General features: G+C 38.6%; 6 protein-coding genes across 6 annotated transcripts; all 6 read right to left on the reverse strand.

Moving 5' to 3' along the window:
- Positions 1 to 1,018: 1,018 nt before the first annotated feature.
- On the reverse strand, positions 1,019 to 1,534 carry LOC125959339 (larval cuticle protein A2B-like). Its single transcript, XM_049692158.1, has 2 exons — positions 1,482 to 1,534; positions 1,019 to 1,414 (listed from the first exon to the last, which is right to left on the reverse strand). The coding sequence occupies exons 1-2, from the start codon at positions 1,491 to 1,493 to the stop codon at positions 1,019 to 1,021; spliced, it is 408 nt and encodes a 135-aa protein (XP_049548115.1). The 5' UTR covers positions 1,494 to 1,534.
- Positions 1,535 to 3,416: 1,882 nt separating this feature from the next.
- Positions 3,417 to 4,580, reverse strand: LOC125959340 (larval cuticle protein A2B-like). Its single transcript, XM_049692159.1, has 2 exons — positions 4,535 to 4,580; positions 3,417 to 3,876 (listed from the first exon to the last, which is right to left on the reverse strand). Exons 1-2 carry the CDS (start codon positions 4,578 to 4,580, stop codon positions 3,440 to 3,442), a joined length of 483 nt encoding a protein of 160 aa, XP_049548116.1. The 3' UTR covers positions 3,417 to 3,439.
- A 1,258-nt stretch (positions 4,581 to 5,838) lies between these two features.
- LOC125959341 (larval cuticle protein A2B-like) lies at positions 5,839 to 7,002 on the reverse strand. Its single transcript, XM_049692160.1, has 2 exons — positions 6,957 to 7,002; positions 5,839 to 6,298 (listed from the first exon to the last, which is right to left on the reverse strand). Exons 1-2 carry the CDS (start codon positions 7,000 to 7,002, stop codon positions 5,862 to 5,864), a joined length of 483 nt encoding a protein of 160 aa, XP_049548117.1. The 3' UTR covers positions 5,839 to 5,861.
- A 1,258-nt stretch (positions 7,003 to 8,260) lies between these two features.
- Positions 8,261 to 8,774, reverse strand: LOC125960014 (larval cuticle protein A2B-like). The gene is made up of 2 exons (XM_049693108.1): positions 8,747 to 8,774; positions 8,261 to 8,679 (listed from the first exon to the last, which is right to left on the reverse strand). Exons 1-2 carry the CDS (start codon positions 8,756 to 8,758, stop codon positions 8,284 to 8,286), a joined length of 408 nt encoding a protein of 135 aa, XP_049549065.1. The 5' UTR covers positions 8,759 to 8,774; the 3' UTR covers positions 8,261 to 8,283.
- A 1,797-nt stretch (positions 8,775 to 10,571) lies between these two features.
- Positions 10,572 to 11,110, reverse strand: LOC125960015 (larval cuticle protein A2B-like). Its single transcript, XM_049693109.1, has 2 exons — positions 11,058 to 11,110; positions 10,572 to 10,990 (listed from the first exon to the last, which is right to left on the reverse strand). Exons 1-2 carry the CDS (start codon positions 11,067 to 11,069, stop codon positions 10,595 to 10,597), a joined length of 408 nt encoding a protein of 135 aa, XP_049549066.1. The 5' UTR covers positions 11,070 to 11,110; the 3' UTR covers positions 10,572 to 10,594.
- Positions 11,111 to 11,628: 518 nt separating this feature from the next.
- LOC125960016 (larval cuticle protein A2B-like) lies at positions 11,629 to 12,271 on the reverse strand. The gene is made up of 2 exons (XM_049693110.1): positions 12,182 to 12,271; positions 11,629 to 12,114 (listed from the first exon to the last, which is right to left on the reverse strand). Exons 1-2 carry the CDS (start codon positions 12,191 to 12,193, stop codon positions 11,728 to 11,730), a joined length of 399 nt encoding a protein of 132 aa, XP_049549067.1. The 5' UTR covers positions 12,194 to 12,271; the 3' UTR covers positions 11,629 to 11,727.
- Positions 12,272 to 17,685: the final 5,414 nt, after the last annotated feature.

Genomic DNA, 17,685 nt, shown 5'->3' on the forward strand with positions numbered 1-17,685 from the left:
ACGCATACAGCAACACCATTGCTTTTTGATAGAATGAATAAACATATGCATTTCGAATTGATCAGCAATTAGTGTTGATTGACGCAACTGAATAGTAGTCGAAGAATACTAATAATTGCATACGTTAAGAGCACTAGTGGTGATTAAGGTTGTAATTTCTTGAGAATCTGTTGCTGGCCATGCTGGTTGCTCGTATGTTTGCCACTATAACTTTAAATAGCAACAGATATGATACAGAACAGATTTAAAAATGACAAATGATGTAACATCGCGAACTATGTGAAATAAAATTGTGCAATTTTAAAGCTAGTTAAAAAAAGCTGGCAGTCTCAAATACATGTTTATATTTCTCATTTCAAAAAGAAGAAACACATATTATCAAATCTTCTGGCCGATATCATGGTACTTTAACTCTTGTTACACTTATGATGTTTAGAGCATTGCATTGCACTGGGGCGAAATGTTTGCATTTGATTGCACTTTCAAAATATATAACGAATATATGATAAAACTACAGCATTTAAGAGTTACAGTAATTGAGAGATATATAAGCGTACCCTTTCACCGGTGCCATAAAACTACTACTAATTAACGGCGCCCCTAACGGACGAAACAGCATTAGAACCAAATAACAGGATTAGCTGACCGGCAGGATGGCGGAGAGAGCAAGCAATTAAGAAAGAAGAGACAGATATTGACTGGCTCGCGATTAAGGCAGTTGGAGTTTTTTTAATCGCTTGAGCCTAAGATGTGATACTATACTAATTACGATTACTACGACTATACTAAACATCAAATTAAAGGATTTGAAAGAACCAACAGCGCTGGCCAAGTCAATACTCTCAAGAGTAGGTTTAGACTGTATAAAAAATCAACTCTAGTGTAGGGTTGTACTTGAAATGGGAGATTTTGAAGTTTGAAGAAATGTCCAGTTAAAACAAAGAGGAATACAATTTGTGTTTTAATAGTTTATTGAATTGGAACTAACAATTGTTTTCTCATTTACACTAAGATTCATCTAATAATGGTAATTTTGGTGAACTGGGGCAGCATGATGGTGTTGGGCCTGATGGTGATGCTGGGGTTGGGGAGCCTGGTATCCCTTGACCGGTTCACGGTGCACCTCAGCGATGAATCCACTCTTGCCCTCAACATGGTACTTGACAGTACGCTTGTGGCCATCGGCATCGATCAAGTAGTATTCGCCCTGGGTACTGTCGTCCTTCCGAGCCTCCTTCTGTCCGTGCACATCTCCGGTGTGGTCATCATGAACATCATAGTGATACTCGTAGTGTGCTGGTCCATGGTGCTCTTCCTCATGGTGGTAGTGTTGAGGCTGGTAATGTGACTGCTGGTGTTGGCCATGATAGCTTTGGGCACTAACAGCAGCGATCAGAGCGATGACGACAACGATCTGTGATAAAGAAAACAGTAAAGTTAAACACGTGGAACTTGCTGGATAGATATCCTTTCTCTATTACCTTGGAATACATTTTGATGAATGGCAGGAGCTTGTTGATTCTACGAAAGGCAAACGTATTATGGTACAGGAAAATGGGGGAGCCTTTTTTTATATAGTCGAGAGAAATGCTGATCGGGTGAATGCTTCGAACAAGTTGTTCGGAGAAATAGGTGCAAAAAGACTGCCAAAGTGGGTTTGGTTAAAATTTTAACCGGTTTAACCACATCGCTCTAATTGTTGTGAAAGGATTGTTTGCCACATATTGACGAGTGTTTGTGTAATACTCAACAAGGAAATATAGCATGAACGCGATCGTGTTCGGGAGTGATAAAGTATTGGTAAAAGTATGGCGTAAGATGAATTTCAATGTCAAGGATAAGATTTATTGAAATACATAATGTACGTTTAAATTGACAGATATAAAGCGATATCTAATATGTGACTCAATGGGTATCGATGGGTTTATGTACGATGCATTTCCCGATTCAGGCTTGAAATTTAAGTAATGAGTAGACACCAATGACATGAGACTGTTCCATACGCTTTCCAAATATCTATCTATGAAATTGTGCATTGCCATTATTGTGTTGGTTCAATAATTAATAAATTTCTACCCAGAAATATACTAATGAACCTATAAACGACAAATACCATGTTCTTGTTGAGGTCGTGGGCTTCCCTGCAAAAAACCATACATTGTGATCCTTTTGTACGGAATTTACAGATCAAAATGTTTCACTCCGAAGCCTAAACTACTCTTGCTTCTTTGTACTTTTGAACTGCAAATTGAATGTTTGCTATTTGTCGAAAACGTTACCAGATTGTTGATTTGTCTTTCAGCCGTTATTAATGAGTTGTGTGACAGTTTAAAACAGCAGACATCTGAAATTTGTTCAAATATGGGTCAAAGAGTGTTCAAGACTCACAAATTCAAATATTATTTTATGTGCATACTAGCCACGCATACAGCAACACCATTGCTTTTTGATAGAATGAATAAACATATGCATTTCGAGTTGATCAGCAATTAGTGTTGATTGACGCAACTGAATAGTAGTCGAAGAATACTAATAATTGCATATGTTAAGAGCACTAGTGTTGATTAAGGTTGTAATTTCTTGAGAATCTGTTGCTGGCCATGCTGGTTGCTCGTATGTTTGCCACTATAGCATTAAATAGCAACAGATATGATACAGAACAGATTTAAAAATGACAAATGATGTAACATCGCGAACTATGTGAAATAAAATTGTGCAATTTTAAAGCTAGTTAAAAAAAGCTGGCAGTCTCAAATACATGTTTATATTTCTCATTTCAAAAAGAAGAAACACATATTATCAAATCTTCTGGCCGATATCATGGTACTTTAACTCTTGTTACACTTATGATGTTTAGAGCATTGCATTGCACTGGGGCGAAATGTTTGCATTTGATTGCACTTTCAAAATATATAACGAATATATGATAAAACTACAGCATTTAAGAGTTACAGTAATTGAGAGATATATAAGCGTACCCTTTCACCGGTGCCATAAAACTACTACTAATTAACGGCGCCCCTAACGGACGAAACAGCATTAGAACCAAATAACAGGATTAGCTGACCGGCAGGATGGCGGAGAGAGCAAGCAATTAAGAAAGAAGAGACAGATATTGACTGGCTCGCGATTAAGGCAGTTGGAGTTTTTTTAATCGCTTGAACCTAAGATGTGATACTATACTAATTACGATTACTACGACTATACTAAACATCAAATTAAAGGATTTGAAAGAACCAACAGCGCTGGCCAAGTCAATACTCTCAAGAGTAGGTTTAGACTGTATAAAAAATCAACTCTAGTGTAGGGTTGTACTTGAAATGGGAGATTTTGAAGTTTGAAGAAATGTCCAGTTAAAACAAAGAGGAATACAATTTGTGTTTTAATAGTTTATTGAATTGGAACTAACAATTGTTTTCTCATTTACACTAAGATTCATCTAATAATGGTAATTTTGGTGAACTGGGGCAGCATGATGGTGTTGGGCCTGATGGTGATGCTGGGGCTGGGGAGCCTGGTATCCCTTGACCGGTTCACGGTGCACCTCAGCGATGAATCCACTCTTGCCCTCAACATGGTACTTGACAGTACGCTTGTGGCCATCGGCATCGATCAAGTAGTATTCGCCCTGGGTACTGTCGTCCTTCCGAGCCTCCTTCTGTCCGTGCACATCTCCGGTGTGGTCATCATGAACATCATAGTGATACTCGTAGTGTACTGGTCCATGATGCTCTTCCTCGTGGTGGTAGTGTTGAGGCTGGTAATGTGACTGCTGGTGTTGGCCATGATAGCTTTGGGCACTAACAGCGGCGATCAGAGCGATGACGACAACGATCTGTGATAAAGAAAACAGTAAAGTTAAACACGTGGTACTTGCTGGATAGATATCTTTTCTCTATTACCTTGGAATACATTTTGATGAATGGCAGGAGCTTGTTGATTCTACGAAAGGCAAACGTATTATGGTACAGGAAAATGGGGGAGCCTTTCTTTATATAGTCGAGAGAAATGCTGATCAGGTGAATGCTCCGAACAAGTTGTTCGGAGAAATAGGTGCAAAAAGACTGCCAAAGTGGGTTTGGTCAAAATTTCAACCGGTTTAACCACATCGCTCTAATTGTTGTGAAAGGATTGTTTGCCACATATTGACGAGTGTTTGTGTAATACTCAACAAGGAAATATAGCATGGACGTGATCGTGTTGGGGAGTGATAAAGTATTGGTAAAAGTATGGCGTAAGATGAATTTCAATGTCAAGGATAAGATTCATTGAAATACATAATGTACGTTTAAATTGATAGATATAAAACGATATCTAATATGTGACTCAATGGGTATCGATGGGTTTATGTACCATGCATTTCCCGATTCAGGCTTGAAATTTAAGTAATGAGTAGACTACAATGACATGAGACTGTTCCATACGCTTTCCAAATATCTATCTATGAAATTGTGCATTGCCATTATTGTGTTGGTTCAATAATTAATAAATTTCTACCCAGAAATATACTAATGAACCTATAAACGACAAATACCATGTTCTTGTTGAGGTCGTGGGCTTCCCTGCAAAAAACCATACATTGTGATCCTTTTGTACGGAATTTACAGATCAAAATGTTTCACTCCGAAGCCTAAACTACTCTTGCTTCTTTGTACTTTTGAACTGCAAATTGAATGTTTGCTATTTGTCGATAACGTTACCAGATTGTTGATTTGTCTTTCAGCCGCTATTAATTAGTTGTGTGACAGTTTAAAACAGCAGACATCAGAAATTTGTTCAAATATGGGTCAAAGAGTGTTCAAATACCCACAAATTCAAATATTATTTTATGTGCACACTAGCCACGCATACAGCAACACCATTGCTTTTTGATAGAATGAATAAACATATGCATTTCGAATTGATCAGCAATTAGTGTTGATTGACGCAACTGAATAGTAGTCGAAGAATACTAATATTTGCATATGTTAAGAGCACTAGTGGTGATTAAGGTTGTAATTTCTTGAGAATCTGTTGCTGGCTATGCTGGTTGCTCGTATGTTTGCCACTATAGCATTAAATAGCAACAGATATGATACAGAACAGATTTAAAAATGACAAATGATGTAACATCGCGAACTATGTGAAATAAAATTGTGCAATTTTAAAGCTAGTTAAAAAAAGCTGGCAGTCTCAAATACATGTTTATATTTCTCATTTCAAAAAGAAGAAACATATATTATCAAATCTTCTGGCCGATATCATGGTACTTTAACTCTTGTTACACTTATGATGTTTAGAGCATTGCATTGCACTGGGGCGAAATGTTTGCATTTGATTGCACTTTCAAAATATATAACGAATATATGATAAAACTACAGCATTTAAGAGTTACAGTAATTGAGAGATATATAAGCGTACCCTTTCACCGGTGCCATAAAACTACTACTAATTAACGGCGCCCCTAACGGACGAAACAGCATTAGAACCAAATAACAGGATTAGCTGACCGGCAGGATGGCGGAGAGAGCAAGCAATTAAGAAAGAAGAGACAGATATTGACTGGCTCGCGATTAAGGCAGTTGGAGTTTTTTTAATCGCTTGAACCTAAGATGTGATACTATACTAATTACGATTACTACGACTATACTAAACATCAAATTAAAGGATTTGAAAGAACCAACAGCGCTGGCCAAGTCAATACTCTCAAGAGTAGGTTTAGACTGTATAAAAAATCAACTCTAGTGTAGGGTTGTACTTGAAATGGGAGATTTTGAAGTTTGAAGAAATGTCCAGTTAAAACAAAGAGGAATACAATTTGTGTTTTAATAGTTTATTGAATTGGAACTAACAATTGTTTTCTCATTTACACTAAGATTCATCTAATAATGGTAATTTTGGTGAACTGGGGCAGCATGATGGTGTTGGGCCTGATGGTGATGCTGGGGCTGGGGAGCCTGGTATCCCTTGACCGGTTCACGGTGCACCTCAGCGATGAATCCACTCTTGCCCTCAACATGGTACTTGACAGTACGCTTGTGGCCATCGGCATCGATCAAGTAGTATTCGCCCTGGGTACTGTCGTCCTTCCGAGCCTCCTTCTGTCCGTGCACATCTCCGGTGTGGTCATCATGAACATCATAGTGATACTCGTAGTGTACTGGTCCATGATGCTCTTCCTCGTGGTGGTAGTGTTGAGGCTGGTAATGTGACTGCTGGTGTTGGTCATGATAGCTTTGGGCACTAACAGCGGCGATCAGAGCGATGACGACAACGATCTGTGATAAAGAAAACAGTAAAGTTAAACACGTGGTACTTGCTGGATAGATATCTTTTCTCTATTACCTTGGAATACATTTTGATGAATGGCAGGAGCTTGTTGATTCTACGAAAGGCAAACGTATTATGGTACAGGAAAATGGGGGAGCCTTTCTTTATATAGTCGAGAGAAATGCTGATCGGGTGAATGCTCCGAACAAGTTGTTCGGAGAAATAGGTGCAAAAAGACTGCCAAAGTGGGTTTGGTCAAAATTTCAACCGGTTTAACCACATCGCTCTAATTGTTGTGAAAGGATTGTTTGCCACATATTGACGAGTGTTTGTGTAATACTCAACAAGGAAATATAGCATGGACGTGATCGTGTTGGGGAGTGATAAAGTATTGGTAAAAGTATGGCGTAAGATGAATTTCAATGTCAAGGATAAGATTCATTGAAATACATAATGTACGTTTAAATTGATAGATATAAAACGATATCTAATATGTGACTCAATGGGTATCGATGGGTTTATGTACCATGCATTTCCCGATTCAGGCTTGAAATTTAAGTAATGAGTAGACTACAATGACATGAGACTGTTCCATACGCTTTCCAAATATCTATCTATGAAATTGTGCATTGCCATTATTGTGTTGGTTCAATAATTAATAAATTTCTACCCAGAAATATACTAATGAACCTATAAACGACAAATACCATGTTCTTGTTGAGGTCGTGGGCTTCCCTGCAAAAAACCATACATTGTGATCCTTTTGTACGGAATTTACAGATCAAAATGTTTCACTCCGAAGCCTAAACTACTCTTGCTTCTTTGTACTTTTGAACTGCAAATTGAATGTTTGCTATTTGTCGAAAACGTTACCAGATTGTTGATTTGTCTTTCAGCCGCTATTAATTAGTTGTGTGACAGTTTAAAACAGCAGACATCTGAAATTTGTTCAAATATGGGTCAAAGAGTGTTCAAATACCCACAAATTCAAATATTATTTTATGTGCACACTAGCCACGCATACAGCAACACCATTGCTTTTTGATAGAATGAATAAACATATGCATTTCGAATTGATCAGCAATTAGTGTTGATTGTCGCAACTGAATAGTAGTCGAAGAATACTAATATTTGCATATGTTAAGAGCACTAGTGGTGATTAAGGTTGTAATTTCTTAAGAATCTGTTGCTGGCTATGCTGGTTGCTCGTATGTTTGCCACTATAGCATTAAATAGCAACAGATATGATACAGAACAGATTTAAAAATGACAAATGATGTAACATCGCGAACTATGTGAAATAAAATTGTGCAATTTTAAAGCTAGTTAAAAAAAGCTGGCAGTCTCAAATACATGTATATATTTCTCATTTCAAAAAGAAGAAACATATATTATCAAATCTTCTGGCCGATATCATGGTACTTTAACTCTTGTTACACTTATGATGTTTAGAGCATTGCATTGCACTGGGGCGAAATGTTTGCATTTGATTGCACTTTCAAAATATATAACGAATATATGATAAAACTACAGCATTTAAGAGTTACAGTAATTGAGGGATATATAAGGGTACCCTTTCACCGGTGCCATAAAACTACTACTAATTAACGGCGCCCCTAACGGACGAAACAGCATTAGAACCAAATAACAGGATTAGCTGACCGGCAGGATGGCGGAGAGAGCAAGCAATTAAGAAAGAAGAGACAGATATTGACTGGCTCGCGATTAAGGCAGTTGGAGTTTTTTTAATCGCTTGAGCCTAAGATGTGATACTATACTAATTACGATTACTACGACTATACTAAACATCAAATTAAAGGATTTGAAAGAACCAACAGCGCTGGCCAAGTCAATACTCTCAAGAGTAGGTTTAGACTGTATAAAAAATCAACTCTAGTGTAGGGTTGTACTTGAAATGGGAGATTTTGAAGTTTGAAGAAATGTCCAGTTAAAACAAAGAGGAATACAATTTGTGTTTTAATAGTTTATTGAATTGGAACTAACAATTGTTTTCTCATTTACACTAAGATTCATCTAATAATGGTAATTTTGGTGAACTGGGGCAGCATGATGGTGTTGGGCCTGATGGTGATGCTGGGGCTGGGGAGCCTGGTATCCCTTGACCGGTTCACGGTGCACCTCAGCGATGAATCCACTCTTGCCCTCAACATGGTACTTGACAGTACGCTTGTGGCCATCGGCATCGATCAGGTAGTATTCGCCCTGGGTACTGTCGTCCTTCCGAGCCTCCTTCTGTCCGTGCACATCTCCGGTGTGGTCATCATGAACATCATAGTGATACTCGTAGTGTACTGGTCCATGATGCTCTTCCTCGTGGTGGTAGTGTTGAGGCTGGTAATGTGACTGCTGGTGTTGGCCATGATAGCTTTGGGCACTAACAGCAGCGATCAGAGCGATGACGACAACGATCTGTGATAAAGAAAACAGTAAAGTTAAACACGTGGAACTTGCTGGATAGATATCCTTTCTCTATTACCTTGGAATACATTTTGATGAATGGCAGGAGCTTGTTGATTCTACGAAAGGCAAACGTATTATGGTACAGGAAAATGGGGGAGCCTTTCTTTATATAGTCGAGAGAAATGCTGATCGGGTGAATGCTTCGAATAAGGTGTTCGGAGAAATAGGTGCAAAAAGACTGCCAAAGTGGGTTTGGTCAAAATTTCAACCGGTTTAACCACATCGCTCTAATTGTTGTGAAAGGATTGTCTGCCACATATTGACGAGTGTTTGTGTAATACTCAACAAAGAAATATAGCATGGACGTGATCGTGTTGGGGAGTGATAAAGTATTGGTAAAAGTATGGCGTAAGATGAATTTCAATGTCAAGGATAAGATTCATTGAAATACATAATGTACGTTTAAATTGATAGATATAAAGCGATATCTAATATGTGACTCAATGGGTATCGACGGGTTTATGTACGATGCATTTTCCGATTCAGGCTTGAAATTTAAGTAATGAGTAGACACCAATGACATGAGACTGTTTCATACGCTTTCCAAATATCTATCTATGAAATTGTGCATTGCCATTATTGTGTTGGTTCAATAATTAATAAATATCTACCCAGAAATATACTAATGAACCTATAAATGACAAATACCATGTTCTTGTTGAGGTCGTGGGCTTCCCTGCAACGAACCATACATTGTGATCCTTTTGTACGGAATTTACAGATCAAAATGTTTCACTCCGAAGCCTAAACTACTCTTGCTTCTTTGTACTTTTGAACTGCAAATTGAATGTTTGCTATTTGTCGAAAACGTTACCAGATTGTTGATTTGTCTTTCAGCCGCTATTAATGAGTTGTGTGACAGTTTAAAACAGCAGACATCTGAAATTTGTGCAAATATGGGTCAAAGAGTGTTCAAATACCCACAAATTCAAATATTATTTTATGTGCACACTAGCCATGCATACAGCAACACCATTGCTTTTTGATAGAATGAATAAACATATGCATTTCGAATTGATCAGCAATTAATGTTGATTGACGCAACTGAATAGTAGTCGAAGAATACTAATAATTGCATATGTTAAGAGCACTAGTGGTGATGGAGGTTGTAATTTCTTGAGAATCTGTTGCTGGCCATGCTGGTTGCTCGTATGTTTGCCACTATAGCTTTAAATAGCAACAGATATGATACAGAACAGATTTAAAAATGACAAATGATGTAACATCGCGAACTATGTGAAATAAAATTGTGCAATTTTAAAGCTAGTTAAAAAAAGCTGGCAGTCTCAAATACATGTATATATTTCTCATTTCAAAAAGAAGAAACATATATTATCAAATCTTCTGGCCGATATCATGGTACTTTAACTCTTGTTACACTTATGATGTTTAGAGCATTGCATTGCACTGGGGCGAAATGTTTGCATTTGATTGCACTTTCAAAATATATAACGAATATATGATAAAACTACAGCATTTAAGAGTTACAGTAATTGAGAGATATATAAGCGTACCCTTTCACCGGTGCCATAAAACTACTACTAATTAACGGCGCCCCTAACGGACGAAACAGCATTAGAACCAAATAACAGGATTAGCTGACCGGCAGGATGGCGAAGAGTACAACTATACTAACCATCAAATTAAAGGATTTAAAAGAACCAACAGCGCTGGCCAAGTCAATACTCTCAAGAGTAGGTTTAGACTGTATAAAAAATCAACTCTAGTGTAGGGTTGTACTTGAAATGGGAGATTTTGAAGTTTGAAGAAATGTCCAGTTAAAACAAAGAGGAATACAATTTGTGTTTTAATAGTTTATTGAATTGGAACTAACAATTGTTTTCTCATTTACACTAAGATTCATCTAATAATGGTAATTTTGGTGAACTGGGGCAGCATGATGGTGTTGGGCCTGATGGTGATGCTGGGGCTGGGGAGCCTGGTATCCCTTGACCGGTTCACGGTGCACCTCAGCGATGAATCCACTCTTGCCCTCAACATGGTACTTGACAGTACGCTTGTGGCCATCGGCATCGATCAGGTAGTATTCGCCCTGGGTACTGTCGTCCTTCCGAGCCTCCTGCTGTCCGTGCACATCTCCGGTGTGGTCATCATGAACATCATAGTGATACTCGTAGTGTACTGGTCCATGGTGCTCTTCCTCGTGGTGGTAGTGTTGAGGCTGGTAATGTGACTGCTGGTGTTGGCCATGATAGCTTTGGGCACTAACAGCAGCGATCAGAGCGATGACAACAACGATCTGTGATAAAGAAAACAGTAAAGTTAAACACGTGGAACTTGCTGGATAGATATCCTTTCTCTATTACCTTGGAATACATTTTGATGAATGGTAGGAGCTTGTTGATTCTACGAAAGGCAAACGTATTATGGTACAGGAAAATGGGGGAGCCTTTCTTTATATAGTCGAGAGAAATGCTGATCGGGTGAATGCTTCGAATAAGGTGTTCGGAGAAATAGGTGCAAAAAGACTGCCAAAGTGGGTTTGGTCAAAATTTCAACCGGTTTAACCACATCGCTCTAATTGTTGTGAAAGGATTGTTTGCCACATATTGACGAGTGTTTGTGTAATACTCAACAAGGAAATATAGCATGGACGTGATCGTGTTGGGGAGTGATAAAGTATTGGTAAAAGTATGGCGTAAGATGAATTTCAATGTCAAGGATAAGATTCATTGAAATACATAATGTACGTTTAAATTGATAGATATAAAGCGATATCTAATATGTGACTCAATTCAGACTTAAATTTTAAGTGATTTAAGTAATGAGTAGACTACAATGACATGAGAATGTTCTATACGCTTTCCATACTTTCCGCTTTTCTAAAAGAATGTGAGTTTATACTCCAGATGCATCGATAGTTTGAGATTTAATCCTTACCAAGGGTTACACAATTTATTTAGTTGACTTAGTCGTATGTTTAACGTAGCTAATGACTACTTTACAGCTGGTTGCCGATACGAAAATTACCCGTTTCTATTCAAATTTGTGATGGTAATTATGACGCTCAGGAGCGTCATGGAATCCTTTCACGGCTTCTCGATGAACTTCAGCGATAAATCCACTCTTTCCTTCCACATGATATTTCACGGTGCGCTTATGCCCATCGGCGTCAATGAGATAGTACTCGCCATGGGTGCTGTCGTCTTTCCGTGCTTCCCGATGGCCATGGACATCTCCGGTGTGTTCGTCATGAACATCGTAGTGATATTCATAGTGAGCAGGACCATGATGATCTTCGTCATGATGATAATTTCCGGTGTCGTGGTGATAGTTTCCGGCGTCGTGCTGGGCTTCATTGTGTAGTCCGTAATGACTCTGAGCAGTGGCAGTGACAACCAAAATTCCAACACAGGCAACAATCTAATTTGAGAGTTTGGTATATTGGTTATCTTCCATTTTGTTAAAAAAAATTAACAATTAATATTACCTTGAACAACATGATGCAATAGATTTTCGCGATGTGTATCTGCCGAAGTATCTGTTGTGGGTTGCGGACACGAACTGATGGTCGCTTCGTTTCCTGCCACAGTTTTTATACCCAGAAAACCTAAGTACCTAGGTTTGGTTTCCAGCTTTCTTCGCGTGAAAGTGAGTGTGGCCACTTGTAAGGAGCCTTCGATTTCTACCATCCTCGCGCAGATGGTCATCTTTCTTTCGTTTATGCAACGCGACAGTACAGTGACCGTGTGATGTCGTTTCGTTTCATTCGTTTGTCGTAAGTGATCACTGGTCGTAAAAATGATCCAACATTACAGCGCGCCGATGGAAAAGGAGTTTGGAAGCTGGTTTTACTGTAACTGGTAGCGGTTCAGGAAATGCAGTGCATGTCTAGTTTCGGTGCCTGCTGGGGAAGTGGCAATGGAACTGGTTTCAATGTGAAGATCAACTTCACAACGCGAAGGTTTGCGGGACTTTGAGCGATGGAGGAAAGCCCCTTTTTGCACTGGAAATAATCAACTTTGCAGCAGCCAGCAACAAGAGATGCTGCAAATACAATATTGCTTTAACAGTAGCTTTTCCACGAAAGCAAATGTTAGTCTGTTGCCAAGCAACAGCAAAGGACCAACAAAACATTACATCGTTGTTTGTCAGTGATTCTGGAGTAATTGAGAACATATCATTATCTTTTTTTTATTTATCTATCAACTTCTTCGACTAAACAAGCTCTGCAGGAAACCGAAACAGCGACGTTCTACTGGATATTTTATCAGTCTAATGCGTTTTCTCCATGGAGCATGTGCAAATATATTCCGACGCTCTGTACCGGAGTGTTGATCGCGCGTTACCTTTGCGCGAAAGCCATTGATCCCATCAGCTGTGTATTCGACAGTTCGCAAGAATCCATCCGGCTCCAACAGAGAATATTTTCCGGAAACGGTATCACCAATTCGCTGTTCTTCATGCGATTTGATGTCCAGATGGTCGTGATCATGGACGTTGTATTGGAACGCGTAGTGTTGAGGTTCACTGTGCGTTACCCTTTGCAATTCCGCCATAGTAGTGAGCTGCAAGGACGATGATAGAACAAAAAGCGCAATAGCTCCATAATGAGATCGATTACGAGAATCCGATTCCAGTTTGTAGTTGAAACGCTTCGTCATCTTATCACCACTGAAGTAACTAGCTGTCCGTCCTGAGAGGTTAGTTCGAACGAATGGTTCGTTAAGTGTCCAATCGCTGCTATATAAGCGGTACACGAGAATGCAGGCATGTTGCATCTACATCATTAATTGCGTTTGCAACACGTGGTACGTAAAGTCGTGTGCTGAAATATTGGAACCAGTGGGAGCAATAACGACGGCATATATGGATGCAGTTGATGGTTGCAGAACATTGAAGTAGTACTGAAGAAATGTTATATTCTTAGTCCTCACGAAAGACATACTACAGGACATAAGGAACTTGATATTTTATGTCACTTTCTGAAGCGTGATTGGATAAAGTATAATTGATCAAATTTTCTTCCACTTTCAGTGTCATTTGGCTATGATTTAATCCAACAAACTGGTTTTGTTTCATTTGGGAGCCACTTCTTAACCGGCTGTTACACATGTGCAGGACATAAGAATGAACATGCGTAGGCGTTATGAAGTTGTTTGTGTAACTTAAAATGAGACTACCATAAAAATGGAAAGTAAAATGGAAGGGTTAATAGAAGTGGGCCAAGAAAGTGATATAAATAGGAATGAATGATTTCAATTATCATCCATTCATTTGGTGCCTATCGCTTATATTAGCGTGACAAAGCCACATTCCTCAATTTTTAATTCAACATGCAATTCACGGTAAGCTAATGATCTTCCCGTAAGCATAGTGTAGATTTTATTAATACGTTAATGATTTTTTTAGGTACCTCTTATATCGTTTCTGGGAGCAGTGGTACTATGTTTTAGTGCGGCTCCATTATCTTCCGGCGAAGTTCATAATGGTCCTGTTAAGTATCTCTTCCAATACACTGTTCACGATGAGCACACCGGTGACATAAAAAGCCAGCAGGAGGAACGACACGGTGACAACGTCGTTGGACAGTATACCTTGATCGATTCTGATGGTTATCGACGCATTGTGGACTACTCCTCAGACAAGCACACAGGATTTGTGGCCAATGTCCACCGTGCACCTTTGAAGAATCATGTTGTTCCGGCTGTGAAAGTTATCGAGTCTGTTCCTGTTTTGAAGCTCGCCAAATCGATAAAATTGGCTCCAGCGGTTTACAATCTTAAGCCAGTTCATCACGTTGCATTATCCGTACCGCAGTACACTCAATTGCATCGCGAGGTACTACAAGCTACGCACGTGAAACCAGTAGTCTATCGAAAAAAGAGCCCTGATAATCATTCTCATACTAGCTTCAAAAGCGGGAATGTTAGTTATCAGTATTAATCTTACATTCCCAAATGCTTTCATGCTGTTTGTTATTGTTTTGTTGTGAAAAATGAATAAATGAATGAATTTTTAAAATACAATAAAATACATAATGAACAGTTCATACTACTGCTCTTGTGTAATAATTACTTTCAAATTTACTCTTGGAATCCGCAACTTTGCTGTTTATTATGCTATTGCATTGGACGCATCCTACCCTTTGGGCATATGCTTGCTTACATTTCGTTGATCTCGTGTGTCTTAAGATTTACTAATGTGTTTTTAACTATCCTAAGGCCAGTGATACAGTGTGTCTGTTATTTCGCGTATACTGTTTACTATTCGGTACGCTAAACGTTTGTTATCGTTACTAAAACTGATGATGTTTTATATTTATGATATAAATTTACCTGAACATTGCGTTTTGTCGAACAGTCTGTAGTTTTAATGCACGTATTATCGACACCACAGCCATATTTAGCTATTCTTATGGGTTGTACCGTGAACAGTGTTGGGAATCTTTATGTCGTACAAAATATAAAACTACTAGCTGCCCCGACAGACTTCGTACTGTCTTTGATCGGTCGTGGGTTTATCGTAAACAGAAACTTGAAAATTTCAGTAGATATTATTTTATCTATTCCATCATTTGGTCGTATTCGATTTATCAATGAACCAAATCAATAGTTAGGTCTGTTAGTGATGTTGGAAATAGAGATGCGACGTGATTGTAAATATGAACTGGAAAGTTAAAATGATGCTTGAGTTTTAAGGCTTTGCCTTTCGGGCTAAATGATGTCATTTGGGACCACGAATTATATTTTCCCAAATTTTTTTTATAAAATACTTTGACTTTAGTGCTCGGTTTGCACATAGCTCGTTAAGTTCAAATGGTGGTATGGGTCATCGACAGTACAATACGACACATTTGATCCATTTTTTCGGTATTAAGCCTACGATGATTTACATAGTCACATGGTAGATCATAACTAAAAGCACCGCACTTCAAATTTACTCAAACGTCAATCGATCAGATCGAGGGTCTTTCTTCTCTCTCGGACGCTCTCGGTGGACATTTCAATCGCAAACCGTTCCGGATAGATAGGATTTGTTGGTATTGTTTTCTTTTACTATTTGGTTACTGCTATTTTATATGTTTGTGCATGTAATGCCGATCGTTAACCATTCTTAACCCGATACGTTGAAAATCGTCATTGAAAAGTGGCACGTAAATCAATAATCAAAAATTAATATAATTTTTGATCAATTCAAATACTTCACAACTGAATGAGTTTTTATAATTGTTTCATGTAAATTGACTTGTAAAACTTAAAGCAACTTCTTGATTAAGTAATGACTTGATTGAACTAAAGAAATTGTTAAGAAAATTTAAACCAGCAGTAGACACACCAATAAAAAATGGTAACGATTTCTGCAGCGTTGCCGATCACATTGTTATCATTCCACCGCAGGCGTTCTCGCTCTCTCTCTTTCTCTCTCTCTCTCTCTCTCTCTCTCTCTCTCTCTCTCGTTCTTCTATTGGTTTTATTCGCAACTATATAATTTTCCCACCCATCACTCTACTCTGCAAGATGTACGGAATGGAGGGTGGTGGTGGTGGATAGGTGAAAGAAGCAAGTAAAAGGGTATTAAATAAATCCAACCTATTTAGAGACCATCAAAACCTTGGAAACGATACCCATATTGCCCTAAGACGTATTTTAAGGATTGGGGTTGTATGGAGGCCCCCCCCTCTCCTCGTCCGATATGAACCAAATTTTGTCCCATAGTTTCTCAGATAACCATCAACAATTGTGCAAGTTTTAATGGTATTCGGTTCATAACTTGTGGAGTAATTAATGTTTTTAACAATCAAGTGTTAGAGAAGGGCATGAAGGAAGGTAGCGGAGGGTTTCTAACCATGCCTATAGCACTCACCGGCCCCAAAAACCCCCACATACCAAATTTGGAGTCAATCGGTCCAGTAGTTTCGGAGTCTATACCGGACATCCGGACAGACACATTCATTTTTATATATATAGATTTCATAGTTCATAGTTTGGGAGTGGGTACACCTTGACGACAGAAGCAATGATCTTGGCGACCAGGATGGAAGTCTTTACAGGGACATAGTAAACGATTTCCAATCCGTTCTGCTCTTTGGCAACATAGTCACCAAAGGAATAGAATAAAATATGATTATAACTATCTGATTTCTCATCCATTATGTCGTTCATTTAACATGAATCGATAAGAACTGTCCTTTTTTCTGACTATATTTAAGCAATACGCTGCTATTAAATTTAATTGACTTTCATTGTAATTTTTTCTTCAAAATAGCTTGGATTAATAGTTTAAGAGCTAAACCGAATTTAGCCTTTGAATAAGCCAATCTGAGTACTCTGCGCATCTGTTCCTTATATTTAAATCCAACAATTAGATTGGTAGTGATCATCGCACACAACCGAAATTTATCTTCAGCTCATTATATGCCACATGTACCTATCCATACAATATGCGTAGAACGATTTATGTGTAAGACCAGCATGTTCACGGCCCCACTAGAAATGCTTATATTTCAACGATCACGAATCACACTGATAAGTCATAAAGATGGTGACGCAGAGCTCATGGGGCTGTTGTAGGCCCAAAACTTGTTCTATCTCAAAGATATGGAGCTCCCACCACGGGTCTCCTAAGTTTGACCGATTGGTGGTTGCCGTTTCTGCAATTGGTCGAAAGCTGCAATGGAATTTATCTCTCATTCGGCCTCCACCACAAGCACCGTTACTTGCCGTCGATTAAGTGTAGCCGGCGCGTTTATACCCGCCCAAAATCAATCAAAAGGGGACTGTGCAAAATTTAGTACCACACTGTAGGAGTGAGAACTGCCCGCCCAATATATGAATGAAATGACAAATTAAATATGTGCTTGAATTTGAGTAAATGATCAAGGATAACAGCCTCCTTGAAGTACATAGACAAATTGAAATACTATGCGGTGTGTGGTAGAAAGAAATTTTTGTATAAAAGGAGCTCGTAAATGCTAAATCGATATCATTCACT

This window comes from Anopheles darlingi, chromosome 2, assembly GCF_943734745.1.
Source record: "Anopheles darlingi chromosome 2, idAnoDarlMG_H_01, whole genome shotgun sequence".
Lineage (NCBI taxonomy): Eukaryota > Metazoa > Arthropoda > Insecta > Diptera > Culicidae > Anopheles > Anopheles darlingi.